Here is a 17,220-nt window from a genome sequence, read left to right on the forward strand (position 1 = left end):
CCTTGAAAGGTAGACGTGTCATCCATTTCCAGCATGTGGGAAAGAAAATACGTGCATCGTTGGACGATGCATAAGCATCATTTCTTACATGGGGCGAGCCTGTGATTCGATGAAAGTGCAATTTTGCCTCGAAAAAATTTGTACATGATGAAAAGCAGATTTCCATGGTTCATCAGGTGTGGTCATTAATTCTAAAGATATCATTATGACTCAAAGATCACAATTTCCTAGAAAGTTTTCTAGGAAATCAGTTGATTTCAATTTTCAAAGAACAAAAATCAATTATATCTACGTTCGTCTGAAACTCCTTGGAATACAGATTTTTTATAAATCGTCAGATTTGATTATTAATTCTAATCGAATCATTATGACTCAAAGATCATAATTTTTTCGTGAAGTCATCTAAAAAAACTCTTACGATCCGCTATATCCTCTTTTAACATTCCGAAATAAAATAATACCAACGATTCGATCGTGAATCTCCAACGATCGTCATCTTCAGTCGCCATTACAAATTCGAATGCACGCGGCATTCGTCTTTCCTTCTATTTATCCAATCCATTCTCAGTCCAGGTAAGACCCAGCCTGAGAATTCCGAGATACATACATACGCCAACGGACTCTGTGCAAATTTCGTCCAGGCATCGTCTCGCTCGATCGTGCCTTATTCGTGGAATGTTATTTTAACGTTAAGGGAGTCTACGTGACGCTTACGTGAATGAAATTTCGCATGCGTATCGGTTCGGCTCGTGTGTGCCAGGACCTCGAAGGTCGAACTCGACATCGTTTTCATGACTCACGCGAGAAATCCGTAAGCGAGAATAAGCGCGAATTTTCATTTTTATTTTTATTTCTTTTCCTTTTTATATTTTATCTTTTTTCTTCTCACGACATTTCTCCGTCTATATAAAGCATATCATATCTTTTTTTATCTTATTGAATTAAAATAAAATTATTACTTTTATTACTTTTGTCCGTATCGAAAAATTTACTATAATAAAAGATTATCAAATATATTTTGACGAAGATATTAAATATTTTTTTTCTCTTCCTTTTTCTTCTTCTTTTTTTAAAGAAGAATAAGGGAAAAGATGAACGAGTTATTACGAAGAAAAGTCGTCGTACCATTATTCAAAATGTTAAACGAGTTTCCTTATCGTCTCCTAAGAGGAAATATAGGATTATCTATGAAGGAAAAATTTGTGTATACTCATCGCTAGAATTTGATGGTAGTCCTACGAAGGGTACAGTTATATCCTCTCTTTCTCGTAGTTCACCTGCCACCATCCAGGTACAAAGCTAAATCCTTGTGTCTGGCGTCACGAGTTGACGCCCTTCGACTTCCGCCGGATGTGCGTCGTCCTTGCTGCTACACTATTTTTCTTCGTTTTCCTTATACACACCTGACTTTACATTATTTTAAATTTCTCTCTCTCTCTCTCTCTCTCTCTCTATCCCTCTTTTTCATTCATTTATTTTTTGGAATAAACGAAATTCGAAGCATTATGTGCATAGTTAGATATATACCTCTACATACATATATATATATATATATATGAGATTTTTTAGTTCAGGCAATGGAAATATTTAATTCAAACAATTTCGTATTTTCTTACTTCTTTTGTTATTTGTTAACTGAAAAACAGTTAATTCTCGAAACTTTAAATGCCGTTTCGTAAAATCCAATCTCTTGATTCTTATTCGTTCCAACGACGCGGAAGAACGTGCCGAGATTTACGCAGTAGAAACGCGTAGTCCAGAAGAAAGTGATTCGAATAGAAGTAGCGATGTTAATCGATTACTCTTATGTTTTCTTACGTTGCATATATATTAAAGGAAAAAGATAAGATATAATTATAAATATTGCAACTATAAAGTAATGAGTCTCTTGTTAACGCGTAAACAAACAAACAAACAAAAAAAAGAAAAGAAAGAAGAAATCATATTCTAACCTCCAAATTCTTTGATTCATTTTAATCTTAAACAAATCTCATCTCGTTTTCAAAACACGGATATATATTTTCTTGCAAACGAGCAAAAAGTTTATGGTCGTTTCATCTTCGAATGAAATCCCGATAAGTCGTGATTCGTGATTTAACTTCATTCTTTGGAACTAGACGGGGAAAAAAAGTTGTCAGGACGAGGAGAAGAGTCGCAAAATGAATTTAGAATAAAAGCAAGTTTTGATGATGCACCCAAACTAGCGGTGTTTATTTAAGAAGATGAAGAAATGAAGGAAAAAGAAAAAGAGAAAAAAGAAGAAGAAAAAAAAAAGGAAAACGAAAGGAAAACGTTAAATAGACATATTCGATTCGAAGGAATACCACATGAACAGCTTTCCTGTCGACGGTTGCCATGGCCGTTACAGACGAGAGGACTATAGAAATCGCTTCGCACCTGCCTGTTCTGTTAAAAAGAAAAATCCATCGGGAACCCCCGTGAGCGTTGAGATCCGAAGTAAGTTTATGGATGTCTCGTCCCTTATTCGTAAAGGTCCCGGCACAGGTTTAGGTTTATGGGAAGGGATTACTTATAGGATTGCATTCATCCGTTTTTTTGACTATGCACGAAAATTGATTAAGAAATTTTTAATCATATTAAAAAACATAGGTAGATTCTAAATGATTTTTCAACATTATACATAGAATCTATTTTTTTCTCTAGTATATATTTCTTAATATATTCTTTATATACATATATGTAATAAAAAAGATACAAATTATTGGATATATTATACTTATTAACAATCACGTAAAGATGATCGTTAATTACAATTATTTCGGTATATTATATCTTCTTTATTCATTTCTAATAAAATTTTCTATTTGATAAAGTAAATTATTAACAATCATGCAAAAGCAACCATAAATAATAATATTCCATTGCTGACATGCATATTTATTTTATATTTTAGATAAAATTTCGATCTTTCAAAATCTCAAATACTTCTTATATCCTAAATCTTTTCACAATAATTCTATACTTTCTTCAGCTCGAACTTTCGAAATCATCTAACGTCGATATAATAGAACATAATCACAATCTTACGTAACTTATACATAGATATACGTATAAGTTCGATCAGTGGCGCCAGATTGGAATATTGAAAATTCTGATTTCATGCTGTATAATTTTTTTTCTGTATAGCCGACAAAGAAATTCGAGCTTAGAACTCTCCATTTCCACGTGACTAGATTTGAAAGTCTAATAACTAGGAATGAGAATGACTCTATCATCTTCTTGTAACTTGGATTTTAAAAAGATAAAGAAATAAGAGGTAATAAAGTCATAAAAGATATCAACTGAATGATATTGGTGTAAAAACTGGTTAAAAAAAAAAGAAAAAAATTGGGCGAGGGGAGTGGCGTAAAAAAGTTGGTAATAGGCAATTTAGATTTTATTGAACGATCAATTTCTCTCTAGTTCGCGGCTCGCGAATTCATGGAGAATCGTGGCGCCGCCATGCCTTAGTAATGGCGGTCGAGGATGTTGCATGGATGAGAGGCCGACATTGCGGTTGCGGCGATTCGAGTATCGAAGTCTCCACGAGCCGTAGGTAGGTAGGTATGTACCGAACAGACGAAGAAATCTCGTAATCCAAATGACCACTGGCGAAAGCTGCGAGCTACGATCCCATCGTAATTTATAAACCGTGACTACGTCGCACAGCGTACTTAATCGTAGACTATAATCATTTCCGGTTTGATGACTATAATAATATGATGCATGTGTTTAGTAAGTATTCTTATATATAAAACGTTTATATATTTTTGTATGTAGGTATATATATATATACATATATTTATATATACATATATATATATATATATATATATATATATATACCATGTGTATATATGTATGACTTAAAATGGAGAAAAATGATATCGAACTTTTCCGTTGTCCATAAGATAGAAAAAAGAGAGAAAGAGACTTTCTCTTCGAGTCTTCGTTGCTCAGTATCAAAGACTCGTTCGAGATCTCACAGCTCCTTCCCAGCATCCGCATAGATTCAGAAGCCAAGCTATAAGTCGAGAGATAGAGAGAAAGAAAGAGAATATATACGATATTCGTTGGTTGAAGATTCTCAAAGTCGACGAGAGTATACTCGTATAAGTGAGAGACAGAGAGAGAGAAAGATTGAGAGAGAGAGAGAGAGAGAGAGAGAGAGAAAAAGAGAGAGAGAAGGAGAACATCAAGATGATGTCATCGGTCTCTTGGCGTACTCTCGCCTACGCTTTTCTCTTTACCAGTTTGCGAGGTTGAATACAGCACGCGTGCTCTTTCTCGAAGGCACTCTACACGAATGGCCAGCCTCCTTTCTCTCCCTCTCACCCCTTCCTTTCTCTCTCTCTCTCTCTCTCTCTCTCTCTTTCTCTCTCTCTCTCTCTATCTATCTCTCTTACTTCTCTCCGCATCGAGATCCTTCTATACTTCTTCCAACATAAGGACGAGCCAAACGATATAGCGTACTTGCGACGACTCGAGGACACGCTCGATGCTGCCTCGAGGTACTCTAAGTTCCCTCGGTATATACCGGTTATGCAGATCTGGAGCCTGCTCTGGACCTCCTCCTTGCCGATCCAAGAGAGAAAGAGAGAAAGATAGAGAACATAACTTCCTTCTTCATCTCCTCCATCTTACTTTACCTCCCCTTCTTCTTCTTCTTCATCTTCTTCTTTTTCTTCTTCTTTATTCTCTTCTTGGCCTTCTTCTTCTTCTTCTTCTTCTTCTTCTTCTTCCGTTTTCTTATACGCCTTCCATGTCTCTGCTTCTGTAGCTCCTTCGACGATATCCCTTCTACGTTTTTCTCCAGGAACGGTAACCGGTATTCGCTTTAGTTTTACGTACCATCTTCCGGTGCGTATCTACGTCCACCTTCATTCTTAGCTATACCACCTCATGATTCCCCTTCGTTCTTCTTTTCGTTGTTGTATAAAAATCTAAATGTAGCCGTTAAAACGGTTAGAGAGGTGATTGGCAGAGTTATTTACAGTCGGCTTGACTTTTTCACAAGGAGATCAATCTTTTTTTCTCTTTATTTTTCTTTCTTGTTGACTCGACATAGAAAATTGACTTTAAATCTTTAATTAAATTGCAAATTAAGCTACATTTTTATGTTATTATAATTTTTATATAAAATGAACATAGATTATTTCCTTCGTTTTTATACTTACATAAAAATTGTTTATATAGAAAAAAAGTGAGATTAAGTAAGAAGAGACTGATTTTATATTTGAAAGAAGGTATGATATCGATTAAAACACCGCCATCTACCGTCACTCGAAAGCGGTCCCCGATGTCTCGTTAAATCAGCCCGACTTCTTACTGCCCTCCGGTATATTTCAGTTTGTCTCGGGAAAGGGACCGTAATTGGACGGAACAATTAAAAAAAAACGAAAAAGAAAAGAAGAACGAAGAAATCCAACAACGTTTCGTATCAGCGTCGGCCATCTTCGATAATTAATCCTTGCACTTGTAACTTGCCTAAGCGTTTATTACGAATCTTAAATGGTATTGGGCATACTGGACAAATGATTTGCTAATTAAGACGATTCAGAATTTCGAAGCAATGAGACAAGGAATGTATTATCTTTCTTTTCCCATTTTTTTACGATAAAATATTATATCTATCGAAAATTTTTTTTAAGTTTATTTAAAAAAAAAACCTTTTTTTATTTAAAAATAATTTAATGATTCGTGGATTTTAATTTTCAATTAATATGAAAAAATTCGCAATATTAATAAAAATTACATCATTCGTTAAATATTATTATGTATTATTATATTATATATTATGTTTATTGAAAAAAAAGAGAAGAAAGTTAATTTTTTTTTAGTTGATAATAACATTTCAAACATTTTACAGTTTTCATTAAGATAGGAAGATAATATTAGTTATTTAAGAGATTACATTGTTAATTAAATATTAATAAACAATAAAAAAAATTATCATTTTCTTTTAGTGAAAAAACGAATACAATTTTTCAGTAGATCTAATATTTAATTGGCCATGTGATATGTTTGAGTCGGAATTTTTAGTATTTCATATCTAAATAAAACAATAGTATAGCATTTATTCGGGCAATAAATAACTACGGAATTTCCAGCAAAAAAAACTAGTATGATTTTTATTTAAATATAAAATACCAAAAATTCAACATAACTTATTGATCAAACTAATATATACTGGGAATTTAATTAGCGAGTGAATTGATCGGTCGGAGTCGCACATGTTAAAAAGAAAAAGAAAAAAAAAAGAACAGAAAAAAGACAAGAAAAAAAGAGAAAATTCCCTCGACGGTAACCAATCAGAGAGTTTTTTCACGTTGCCAATTCTAATATATCTAAATCCTTGTATTTCGTTTCGATGCGAAAGCGTACGAATACACACCTAAATGGAAGGACAAATCCTCACCGAAAACGTGGAAATCGCGTAATATTCCGTGGACAACCCGGCACCTTTCGAATGCAAGGAACGTTCGTGGAATAAATTTAGGTGGTACTCGAGCAGAAAGCTGATTTACCAGGTACGACCAGTTGCGAAACTGCTTTGAGTACCGCCATAGTTTCAGAGGCCTTTTCCAGAAAGGCCGGCTCTCGCGATCGGTCGATCGTGTTCCGTCAGTTCGTCTTAATCATGAAAACTAATACGAAGAGAATAATGACTCGATAGCAAGTTATGTTTGCCAGTGACTCGTGGAACTTGGAATATTTCTTTTTTTTTTATTTTTTATTTTTCGTTTCTTTTTTTCTTTTTCGAAAGAAGAAATAAATAAGAAAATAGATAAATCAGTTGAACGAACATCTACTACAGTGTCTTTTACATTTTTCATATCTGTAATTTATCTGTAAAAAATATGTCTTCACATTCAGTACGCGTATAAGGTATAATTAAAATACTAGCAAAATTACATAGTAACGTTCATTACGCAGTATTGACAGATACAATTAACAAATACACGTGTGTGGGCTAAAACGATTACCACATACTGTGAGTATAATAATGATAATTTTTATTTTATAATAAAATAAACGATAATTATCATCTCAGTAGAGTCTCATTAGAAATATCTCCGTAGTTCGAAGAATATTGAATTAGATCGATCTCTTAATGAACAAGAAATTATTTACTTTATTACATAATAACAAACATTTGCGAAAAACTTTTCTTCTAATCAACGAATCATATCTACTTATATAGTTAATAATACTGAGTTAGCTCTATATGTATACTTATTCATTGAACCGTAGGCTTGATAGGAAGGTGTGAAACGATTCGGTGAATTTTGAGTACCAATCAAAGATACGTACAATATCCACGCGCCGAAGCCACGATATTCTCGGATGAGAAAAGAACTTTGCCTAAGGCATGCATAATCGCGTGCATCGATCTTGTAAGGTATATTACGGAATCCAGCGTGCAAGGTAAAACTTGCTTCTTGCCGATGATCGTTACACCTAACCTATCTCATACGAGTACTCTCCCCCTTAATCTTCCCTTTACCTTCTCCCCCAATCTCTCTTTCTCTCTCTTTCTCTCCATCCCAACTGCATTACATTCTATTTAAAACTTACGAGAGAGTATACAACCGTGAATGGAAAGAACGTGTACGTACGAATCTAATGGCACTTTATTTCGTCGATGTACCTTAATACTGGAATCTTCAGGTTGTTCCTAAGTATTTTATAATGCACCTAGAAAGACGATGCTTACACGTTAAGTCACTTTGTTCGATACGATTCTACCTATCTATATACGTATGTACACGTTACGTACATACATACTGTATGGACAATGATCACGGCTTACATAAAATTCGAACAGTTTACAAGGTTACGAAAACTTGGATTGTCTTCCATTTTTTTCTTTTGTATTAACAGGAATTTGTTCATTTAATGATTAGAATCAAACAATTTGAAAATACCAATACCGATTACTGAACTATTCTGACGATGATCCTAATAAGATAGAGAACTAGAAGATTTAGCCATAAGTAGGTAGATTTCGAATAGCACGTTAAAAACTGTACCCTCCTGGATTACGAATACCATGGCGTAGATGTCCGAGATAGCAAAGGAATATTCGAGCAACCCCAATGGGGTCCATTAGGGAGCCAAAAGCGGTTGGGCCAGTCGTGTATCTGCATCTTCTTCTGTCCACCATTGAACCCTCTCTCTCTCTCTCCCTTGCTTTCTTTTCCTCTCCCTTCCTCGATCATCTTTCTCTCTTTCTCTCGGTCTTTTTCTTCTCTCCTTTTTCCACTCTTTCTCGATGGGTCCACGGGAGAGGAAGACGGGGGATGGTCGGCCGGTCAAGCCACATTCCGTTGGCCAACCGACTCCTTGGAACCCTTCCTCCCCCTCTTTGGTAGACGGTTCTCTCTGTATAAACGTTCTCGCCTCCTTATAAACCACCAGGATATGTGGCCGCAAGAGTGCCAATATTATTTCGACTATGTGCAACCTTGCCAATGTAATCGGTAATTCAAAAATCAAGTAGGCGTAATAAGACAGGTCTTCGATGATAGTAGAAGAAAGTAATGAAACAATTCAGCCAAAGGTTCGAAACAGATCAAGACAATTTTCCTAACCTTATATGTCTAGAATATATATATATATATATATTTCTTCTAAACAAATGATCAAGAAAATTATCCTATACCTCTCGGATATTTTTATTTATTTATTTAGTTTTTTTTTAATATTCTGAACAAACGATCAAGAAAATTATTCTAACCTCTCTTTCTCGAATATTTTCTTTCAAGAGAGATGATCAAGGAAATTGTTCTAACCTCTCTTTCTCTAATATGTTTTTTTCTCTTTCTCTCAAGATGGACGATCAAGAAAATTATCCTAACCTTTCTTTCTTAGCTGTTTTTACGAGATAGATAATCAAGAAAATTGTCCTAACCTCTCTTTCTCTAATGTTTTTTTTTCAAAAGAGAGGTTCAAGAGAATTGTCTCAATCTTTTTCAATCATGAATATATTTTTTAAATATATGTAGATAAATAATTAAGAAAATTTTCTCAACTTCTCTGTTTCAAATTTCTTTTTTTTTTAACGAACGATTAAGAAAATTGTAACCTCTTTTTTTATAATATGTATTTTCGAGAAAAAAGAACGATGAAAACGTTCTAACTTGTTTTTTCTAATATCTTTTTCTCAAGATGAGATGATGAAGAAAATAATTCTAACGTCTCTTTTAAATATCTTTTTTTTTCGAGAGAGAGAAAGAGAAAAAGAAAGAGAAAGAGAAAGAGAAAGAGAGACGGTCACAAGAAAATTCTCCTAACCTCACCTATCTCGATTATCTTTTTATCAAACTAAAAGTAAAATATATTTACGGTCCGTTAGTCTTAAATGACATCGCGGGAGGGATAAGCTTAATTTATTTCAAACAATACGACTCTCACGGTCAGCGTCACGCACGAAGTATATCCGTTTTTGGACGTTAGATTAAATCGAAGATCGGCAGGTTAACGTAATCCGATAGGGTTATAAAGAGTCTCTCTCTCTCTCTCTTACTTACTCTCTGTCTGCATTTTAGATCGACCGATAAAAGAGCTGCTTAGTTCAAAGTGGTATAACTGTAAAGCGAGTCCGGTGAAATCGAGCTACGGCCTCGTTCGTTCCATCGAATTTGTACGTCATTGTAAATGGATCTTTTCGCGCATGCGTACTTATATATGTATATATATATGTATATGTACATATATATATATGTATATGTACATATATATATATATATATATATATATATATATATATATATATATATATACGATAGCTAATGTTCTCTCCTTTACTCCTACGATTTGCATAGAAACGAGAGAGAATTTTTGTCGTTCCTATATCTGACCCGGATCTTTATTAACGCGCACATTCTCTGATGTAGTCTATTCAAGATCACGAGCCAAGGCTCGTATAGATTGCGCGAGTGATCAAATCGCTTCGATAATTTTGAAGCAGCGCGATCAGTCTTCTCCACGTTCAAACTAATAAATAATACATCCGGCGCCGGTATGATTTATCGAAGAATTTGCCTCCAACGTTTCCTCGAGCCCCAAGTGTGCTGATGTACTCGCGTTAAATCCGAATACCGGCTTTCTGCGAATACACTCTCTTATACATGCACGCACTTACGCATGTGTGTGGATATCAGTAAGAAATAAGCGAGAAAGAAACACAGAGAAAGAGAGAGAAAGAGAGAGAAAGAGAGAGAGAGAGAGAGAGGGAGAGAGAGAGAGAGAGAGAAATAGTTATAAAAAATATTTCAAATCCGGTTTGAGAAAGTTCAAAATCCATCAAAATATAATTCTTTTATTCAAGAGACTCGATTTAATTATCGATAATCTTATATATTAGATATAATCATACGATAGGTTAGATATCGTTGACGCTAATAGAAATTTTCGATCTTATTTTCTTCTTTTTTTTTTTTCAATTCGAATTCTTTTCGATCGAAAAAAAATAGTATAACGAAATATCACAATCCCTAAAGGTGTCAATGACAGAGGTATAGGTTAAGGCCCTTGCGAAGGTTCGAGAGATTTCTCTCTGTCTTTCTCTCTTTTACTCTCTGAAGGAGAAGAGATCGCCCACGCCAGGGCCTTAGCTGGGTCCGTAGTTGGCGGGACCGACGTAAAAGTCAGGTTCAAATCTCTGCCCTCCGCCACTTCTTGAGCTCCCTCCATCGGCTGGAGAGTCCAGCACCTCTCCCTTTTTCTGCTCGTCGTCCACCCGCGATCTTTGCCTTCTCATTCCTCTTCTCTCTGACTTCTCATCTCGTCTGTTCCCTCCACCTTCCCCCTTGCCCCTCCTCTCTCTCTTTGCCCGCCCCCGAGGGCTCTGGACTTGTCGAGACGAGCCACGTCGAGGAGGCCGAAGAATGCATAGAAGCATGCCATGGAAGCCGGTTGGCTCGACAACCAACAGATAGAAAGAGGAAGAAAGAAGAAGAAAGAAAGAAAAAGAGAGAAAAAAAGACTGACTAAGTTTATTTAACCTTCTTGACTATTATCATCGTATGGAATAAGATTAAAGTAAAATATAACAATGAAATGAGCAAGTAAAACTAAAAGATTATTTTAAAAGAAATATATATATCCCATACATACATATATATATATATATATACACATCATACGCATACATATATGTATATTCTAAGAAAGAGAAAGAGAGAGAAAATGTTGAAATGTTGAAGCAATGGCTCCTGCTCCTCCTCACGGAGCAAGCTTCTACGGGGAAAGGGGTCGGACACCAAGACTGGTGGAGAGGACGAGAAGTGACCGGATGGCCTTGGTCTCGAGACTCGGTTAGTTACCGTGCGGCCGACTATAACCGGCCGTGCCACAGGGTGGTATCTCCGATTTCGACCGCTTTTTGAGACGACCAAACCCCGCCACAGCAGCAGCAGCAGCAGTAGGAGAAGGAGAAGGAGAGAGAAAGAGAGAGAGAGAGAGAGAGAGAGAGAGAGAAAGACAAGGAGAAATAGGGAGAAGGAGAGAGAACGATCGAAAGGGACGACGGCTCGTACACGATGGCTCCTCGATGCTCGCAAGAGTCTGACTATCTCTGAAGTCGTCGAGAGAGAGAGAGGGAAAGAAAGAGAGAGAGAGAGAGAGAGAGAGAGAGAGAGAGAGAAAAAGAGAGAGGGAAAGAAACTTTGCGAAACCAGCTTGATCAAAATTTCTCCTTCTATCTAATTCTTGACTAATATCTTATTTTTTTAAACCTTTTAAGATTTAAACTATGAAATATCTAGCTTTGTTGTATCTATTTTTTTTTTTTATTATGATCTATGAAATATAATTGATTAACTCTTTAAGAGGTGTCCTTTATATGTTTTAATGTGATAGTCATCATTGATATTTTTTGTATTTGATTATTAAATAAAAATATTGTCAATCTCAAGGATCTCCTGGTATCTTATGACTTTCTTAAACTCATAAAATCCTATGTAAGATCTCCTACGGTCTCCGATACTCTCGTATAAAGGAAGAATGAATGGCCTGCTTACTTATCCCCGGCATTGCTCGTTGTTGCTCAACAGGGGCGACTCGCAGAACCCGTGCAAGAAAGTATGCCTGTAACGTGTAACAGGGTATATAGTAGTAACTCTTCGGTACGGACTCTTACCAAGGTAATAATTATCCCATGAGTTTTGCGAAATAACGTTCACTGGCCGATGTTTTTCCATGACGCTTTTTCGCCGCCATTAATTGTAAACGAACGCGTCTTTATTCCTGCTGCTCGTTAAACGCAATTTAATCCGTGTATTTAGTTGCTATTGAGTAAGTTCTTTAACTTTGTGATACTTTTATTTCGTTTTTTTCTTCTCTTGATCAAACGAGATAAGATTTATATCCTTATATGAAATGTCGAGATGAAATCCGGTGCTCTAGTCACAACGTGTTCAAAATCGAGATATGAGAGAGCTCCATCACCGTCAATGTCACTTTCCTCTAAAACTTTTTGACACACGGTGTATACTTCCTCGCTAGTTAGACCACCTTGGATCAGCTGCCGACAGGTGCGTTCCAAATCACCGACACTTAAAACTCCATCCTCATCGAAGTCTATCACAGGAAATTAAAGTTTCTTTGAATCTATCATTCGATACTTTTCATTTGTTTCATATCAATTTAAATGCCGTTGTATTTGAGAACGTTCACGTTTAGAATAAATATATGATCTACAATCATTATAATTGTCATTTGAAAATTTTCAATTTAAAACAAAAACAAAAACAAAAACAAAAACAAAAAAAAAAAAAAAAAAAAGAAACTATATCTTAAAATAAATCTTAAAATTTATATTAAAATGATAAAATGCACAATTCCAATCGATTATTAAAATGTTAAGAAAGAATTCGATTCATTTTTTGAATTCGCAACTACAACGACATCGACCTCGAAGTAGTCTCACGATCCGTCTGTCCTTTCGTTAGTCCGGTTCACGTGTACGTAGTCGTACCGTAAATCTTAAAGGCGTAAAAGACCTTCAGATCCCGCGGTGCCTGCTCTGAGAAGACAGACATCATCTCGAGGAAATCTTCGAAACAAATACCTTCGGTATTTTCTGATTGTTGTCTTCTGTTGCTTTTTGTGAACACTTCTGAAATTCGTTCTCTAAATGGATTTTCCTATTATAAAAAAAAAAAAAAAAAAAAAGTTATCCTACATTTTGTTGTTGTATCAAATATACTCATTGTTAATAACATGGATATTAAATATATACCTTGAGTTCTGGAATACGTGCCAGACATGACAGCGGTAAGCGCAGAGTTGATGCTTCCTGTGACGTCATCGTACGTGGAACCATTCCTGGATCACCCATTTCTCGAAAACGTTTGAATATTCTAGGAAAAAAAGAAAAAGAAAACAAAAAGAAATAGAAATATAAATAATGTATAATACAAAATTTTTTCTAAAAAGTTCAAGGCAACTTAGTTACCTTAAAATTTCTTTACGCGTGAAAAATGTACAATCTTGATAATCTTCCAATTGTTCCTCAGAGAATGTAGCTACTTTATTTCCCATCGTTCGCTTCTTGAATTCTTTCCTTTTCCTTTTTTCTCTTGTTAATGATTTCGAAGAAAAATAACAACAAAAAAAGAACGAGTGAAGTACTTCGTTTAGAAAAATCAAACGAAGTTACCTCTGAGATGTATTTTATCGTGACTGAAGGGTTGTTACCGGACTTTTACGTTCTGGGATGTTCGATAGGATATTATATAGCCTGACTAGGGTGTGTCTTGCCACTCCCATCTTCACCGGGGTCGATTTGTTATAGAGGATCATATTTTAAGGTATATTTAAGATAACGCATTACGATGCTATACTCATACGGGATCGTACACTTATAACGAGGACTCGCTTTAACGATAAAAACTCTATATTACTTTTCAACATGTGAAAGATGATGAAAATACTGATTTATATATATAAATATGTATTTTATATATATATATATATATATATATATATATATATATATATATAAAATACATATACGTATGTATACATATACATAAACATATATATAAAAAATTAGCATTTTTATTTTACTCTTCAAATATAATGATCTTCGTACGTTTCTTTACAATCCAATAAATGATTCAAACAGTCTAAAAATTCATCCTCTTCGAGACCAGAATCGGTAAAAGCATGAAACTTTTTAATACTCCGTATTCTTTGTAGTTGATTATGTAAAGACTCATACATTGATGCAAGACTACTTCCAGAATGTAATCCAGCCATTACTGGAACTGATCGTACATCTTCAAAAGATTAATGTACATTTATTTATTAAAATTTGCATTATTTTTATTAAATAATAGTAGTTATTTAATAATACCTTCTCCTACTGGCCATCCTGCTATATCTCCGGTTTCCGTAACGTTAGTGTTAAACATTTTTGGATACGGCTGTTGTATTTTGAGACTTGATTTTATGGTAGACAAATATGTTGCTGATGCATGACATGTACAAGCTAAATAAAGCGTCATCATTTCGTGTACGGTAGAACATCTATAGGCAGGTTTCGACATTTGTTTGATTGCCTCGTGCATCGGTCTCTTCAATCTATCTTCCGATATTCCTCGTAATGCTATACTTTGCATATTTTTATCCATTGGTATATCACAACTGGGTGTCAAACTTGTCCATAAAGAACCTTCGTAATCGTCTAATATGTCTATTAAATCTCGCTTTACTGTCATTGGAAAGGGTAAACTTAGACTGGTTGCTACTGCTTTCCATCCAAGTTTATTAAGATCGGCACATAAATCAGATAATATTACATTAGGATAATCTTTCCGTCTGTATCTTAAACTCAATGTATCCAATGCAGTTGCCAATATCGAGCTAGTGTGATATTTAAGTTCTAATTCATAAGTAAGATTGTCAAATTTTCGAGGAGTGCCCATTTGTAGCCAACCACTTTCTCCGCAACAAAGAGGACTAAAGAGTGACGAGTATTCTCCTATATGCTGCCAACATAATGCTATGTTAATAGCTTTAACTAAGTCTGATGTTGATGGTTCGGTGTTCTGACCATTGATACAAGGAAATGCTAAAATACTTTTGCCATATTCATCTCTTAAGTGTTGAATACATGATATACCAAGCCCAGCAAATCCATCTGTAGAGTCAACCAATACCTGTTTTTTAAAAAATAATAATATAATGTTTGATTTGTGGTATTACCGTTAGAAAATATACACTTTTTATTTACTTGAAAACCTTGCATTAAATCACATTCTTCTACATAAGATCGTATTCTATCTATAAAATCATCTGAAAATTGTTCTGTGTTCCATAAATTTCTTCCATAGGTGTAAATATCAAATGGATGATTGCTACTATTATGTTCATATTCTCTTACAGTATTAACTGTTCTTGAATGAAATCTAGGCACTAAGTAGTCGACCCATGTATTTACTGAATTTTCAAGATTAAAATCTTGCGATTGTGCTCCTTCTGTAGGTTTATCTAAATTTTCTATAAAGGCAGGTTTAGAAAATGTATTTTCCTTTGTGATTTCTACATTTTCTTTATCCCATAATAATGAAGATGCTTCTTCATGTTGCGGAGTACTGTATAAAGTTCCACTTTCTTTTAAGTAACCTAAAGTTCCTTTCAAATCTACTAATAAAAGTCTTGGAGTAAACGTTACTTGTTTCTAAAAAAAAAAAAAAAGAAAGAAAAAAAATCAGTCTTACATTAATTTCTTTAATAATATATAAAATTATATTCCTCTTTTAAAATTTTTCAATTACTTTACCTTGAAATTTTCTCCTTCTCTATACAAAACATCATGATTTATCTCTGAAGGATTATCAGGATCATAAGAAAAATTAGTTTCCTAAAACATATGCGAATATAAGTAAACGTATTGATAAAATAATTTCATTTATAAATAATTCAAAGATTAACGAAATTGCAATAATACTTGAAGATTCCACCAATGAGTGCCAATAAAATTAGAGTAATGACCTAATTGAATCGTTAATATTTCTCGTGTTGTCATTTTTTAATAATTCCTTATTTAAAACAACAACCCAAAGAAGATCAATTTAATCTTCGAATTTTGTTACATATGGGTTTCATCAATATTAAAATATTACTCTATGTAATTTAATATAATACAACAATTATATTTGTAACAAGTTAAATAATTTGAAACTCTGCGACTTAACTCCACAATTTGATATATTTCGTCAACTAACCTAATCAAATCTATGATCCTGCCCTCTCTCGTGATAATTCAAAAACAATTTACTCTCACTGTAATAATTAATAAATATGGAAAAAATGAGGCAATAATAGGAGAAGGTATTTTCTATTTTTAATAAAAATAAATAGAAAATTGTATTTTTAACTAAACATTCATTTTTATAATATCTACATATAACATTTTGTAATATTTTATAACAGTTAGATGCTCCTTTAATACAAATAATTTTGCTATAAAGATGAAATCATTATTATTAATATTCAGATCAATGAGTATAAACAAAATTCTTATTTTAACTATGATAATTTAGATAAAGAATCATGAGTTTTGCATATAGTTTAATATTTTATCTATTAACGCATGAAATTCTATTCTTTTTAATATTTTAACTTAATTTTTATTCTTACTCCATTTTATTATATATTAATTTGACTGTTACATCTTTCTAATCTGAAATATAAAGTATAACAATTATAAACTTTTATAAAATATAAAATATAAATATCTCAAAAAATGTTAATTAATCTTACATAACTGAAGTTTCAAAATATCAAGTAAAAACAGTTTTAGAATTATTCTCATTTTTTATCTTCTTCCTTTTATAATTTGATCTCTTATATAATCAAAATGTTATGTTACAGCTGGACATTTATTCTTGATGAACTAACAATTATTTCTTTGTTTACTTTTTTCAATATTATTTCAAACATTGTAGCTTTTTTTGTTGGTATTGTATCAACTAAACAGATAAAATCAATAAATATGAATAATCAGAAACATAAATATAAGATACCTACATCTAAACACAAAGAAATAGTATGTACTTGCAATATTTACGACAGTATACATATTTTCTATTCAGTCTTAGGTTTCACATAGAATTTTGTGAAATTGTAAAAAGCAATTTTACATTAAGACAATGCAATACGAAGCGCTCTTTCTTTCCTAGCTTCTCTGTTAAGTAACTTTTCTCT

General features: G+C 33.7%; 3 protein-coding genes and 1 long non-coding RNA gene across 7 annotated transcripts; 1 reads left to right on the top strand and 3 right to left on the bottom strand.

Moving 5' to 3' along the window:
- Positions 1-1,754: 1,754 nt before the first annotated feature.
- LOC124953012 lies at positions 1,755-5,634 on the top strand. Of its 2 annotated transcripts, none has more exons than XR_007102081.1 (3): positions 1,755-2,457; positions 3,148-3,556; positions 5,350-5,634. XR_007102081.1 is itself a non-coding variant. In XM_047503782.1 (3 exons), exons 1-3 carry the CDS (start codon positions 2,328-2,330, stop codon positions 5,465-5,467), a joined length of 381 nt encoding a protein of 126 aa, XP_047359738.1. In that variant the 5' UTR covers positions 1,755-2,327; the 3' UTR covers positions 5,468-5,634. The 2 variants fall into 2 exon arrangements, 1 of the variants encoding a protein (XP_047359738.1); XM_047503782.1 differs by having other exon boundaries at positions 3,424-3,556.
- On the bottom strand, positions 2,657-9,638 carry LOC124953014. The gene is made up of 3 exons (XR_007102084.1): positions 9,534-9,638; positions 3,894-4,943; positions 2,657-3,709 (listed from the first exon to the last, which is right to left on the bottom strand). It is a non-coding gene; the product is annotated as an uncharacterized LOC124953014 (long non-coding RNA).
- Positions 9,639-10,310: 672 nt separating this feature from the next.
- LOC124953011 (calcium and integrin-binding family member 3) lies at positions 10,311-13,597 on the bottom strand. 2 transcript variants are annotated; one of them, XM_047503781.1, is made up of 4 exons: positions 13,463-13,597; positions 13,247-13,367; positions 13,076-13,151; positions 10,311-12,585 (listed from the first exon to the last, which is right to left on the bottom strand). In XM_047503781.1, exons 1-4 carry the CDS (start codon positions 13,546-13,548, stop codon positions 12,368-12,370), a joined length of 501 nt encoding a protein of 166 aa, XP_047359737.1. In that variant the 5' UTR covers positions 13,549-13,597; the 3' UTR covers positions 10,311-12,367. The 2 variants fall into 2 exon arrangements, with proteins under 2 accessions (XP_047359737.1, XP_047359736.1); XM_047503780.1 differs by having other exon boundaries at positions 12,983-13,151.
- Positions 13,598-13,745: 148 nt separating this feature from the next.
- Positions 13,746-16,248, bottom strand: LOC124953007 (protein misato). 2 transcript variants are annotated; one of them, XM_047503772.1, is made up of 6 exons: positions 15,962-16,248; positions 15,794-15,874; positions 15,245-15,691; positions 14,366-15,170; positions 14,102-14,288; positions 13,746-13,884 (listed from the first exon to the last, which is right to left on the bottom strand). In XM_047503772.1, exons 1-6 carry the CDS (start codon positions 16,037-16,039, stop codon positions 13,869-13,871), a joined length of 1,614 nt encoding a protein of 537 aa, XP_047359728.1. In that variant the 5' UTR covers positions 16,040-16,248; the 3' UTR covers positions 13,746-13,868. The 2 variants fall into 2 exon arrangements, with proteins under 2 accessions (XP_047359728.1, XP_047359727.1); XM_047503771.1 differs by lacking the exon at positions 13,746-13,884 and having other exon boundaries at positions 14,050-14,288.
- Positions 16,249-17,220: the final 972 nt, after the last annotated feature.

Source organism: Vespa velutina, chromosome 11 (assembly GCF_912470025.1).
Source record: "Vespa velutina chromosome 11, iVesVel2.1, whole genome shotgun sequence".
NCBI classification, from domain to species: Eukaryota; Metazoa; Arthropoda; class Insecta; order Hymenoptera; family Vespidae; genus Vespa; species Vespa velutina.

Coding starts and splice junctions, on each gene's coding strand:
- LOC124953012 (XM_047503782.1), top strand. CDS start 2,328: ATGAACAGCTTTCCTGTCGACGGTTGCCATGGCCGTTACAGACGAGAG. Junction 2,458..3,423: donor CGTGAGCGTTGAGATCCGAA/GTAAGTTTATGG, acceptor ATTTCTCTCTAG/TTCGCGGCTCGCGAATTCAT. Junction 3,557..5,349: donor GAAGTCTCCACGAGCCGTAG/GTAGGTAGGTAT, acceptor GGTATATTTCAG/TTTGTCTCGGGAAAGGGACC.
- LOC124953011 (XM_047503780.1), bottom strand. CDS start 13,548: ATGGGAAATAAAGTAGCTACATTCTCTGAGGAACAATTGGAAGATTAT. Junction 13,368..13,462: donor ACGCGTAAAGAAATTTTAAG/GTAACTAAGTTG, acceptor TTTTTTTCCTAG/AATATTCAAACGTTTTCGAG. Junction 12,586..12,982: donor TTACGCCTTTAAGATTTACG/GTACGACTACGT, acceptor TTCCTGTGATAG/ACTTCGATGAGGATGGAGTT.
- LOC124953007 (XM_047503771.1), bottom strand. CDS start 16,039: ATGACAACACGAGAAATATTAACGATTCAATTAGGTCATTACTCTAAT. Junction 15,875..15,961: donor CTCATTGGTGGAATCTTCAA/GTATTATTGCAA, acceptor CATATGTTTTAG/GAAACTAATTTTTCTTATGA. Junction 15,692..15,793: donor GAGAAGGAGAAAATTTCAAG/GTAAAGTAATTG, acceptor TTTTTTTTTTAG/AAACAAGTAACGTTTACTCC.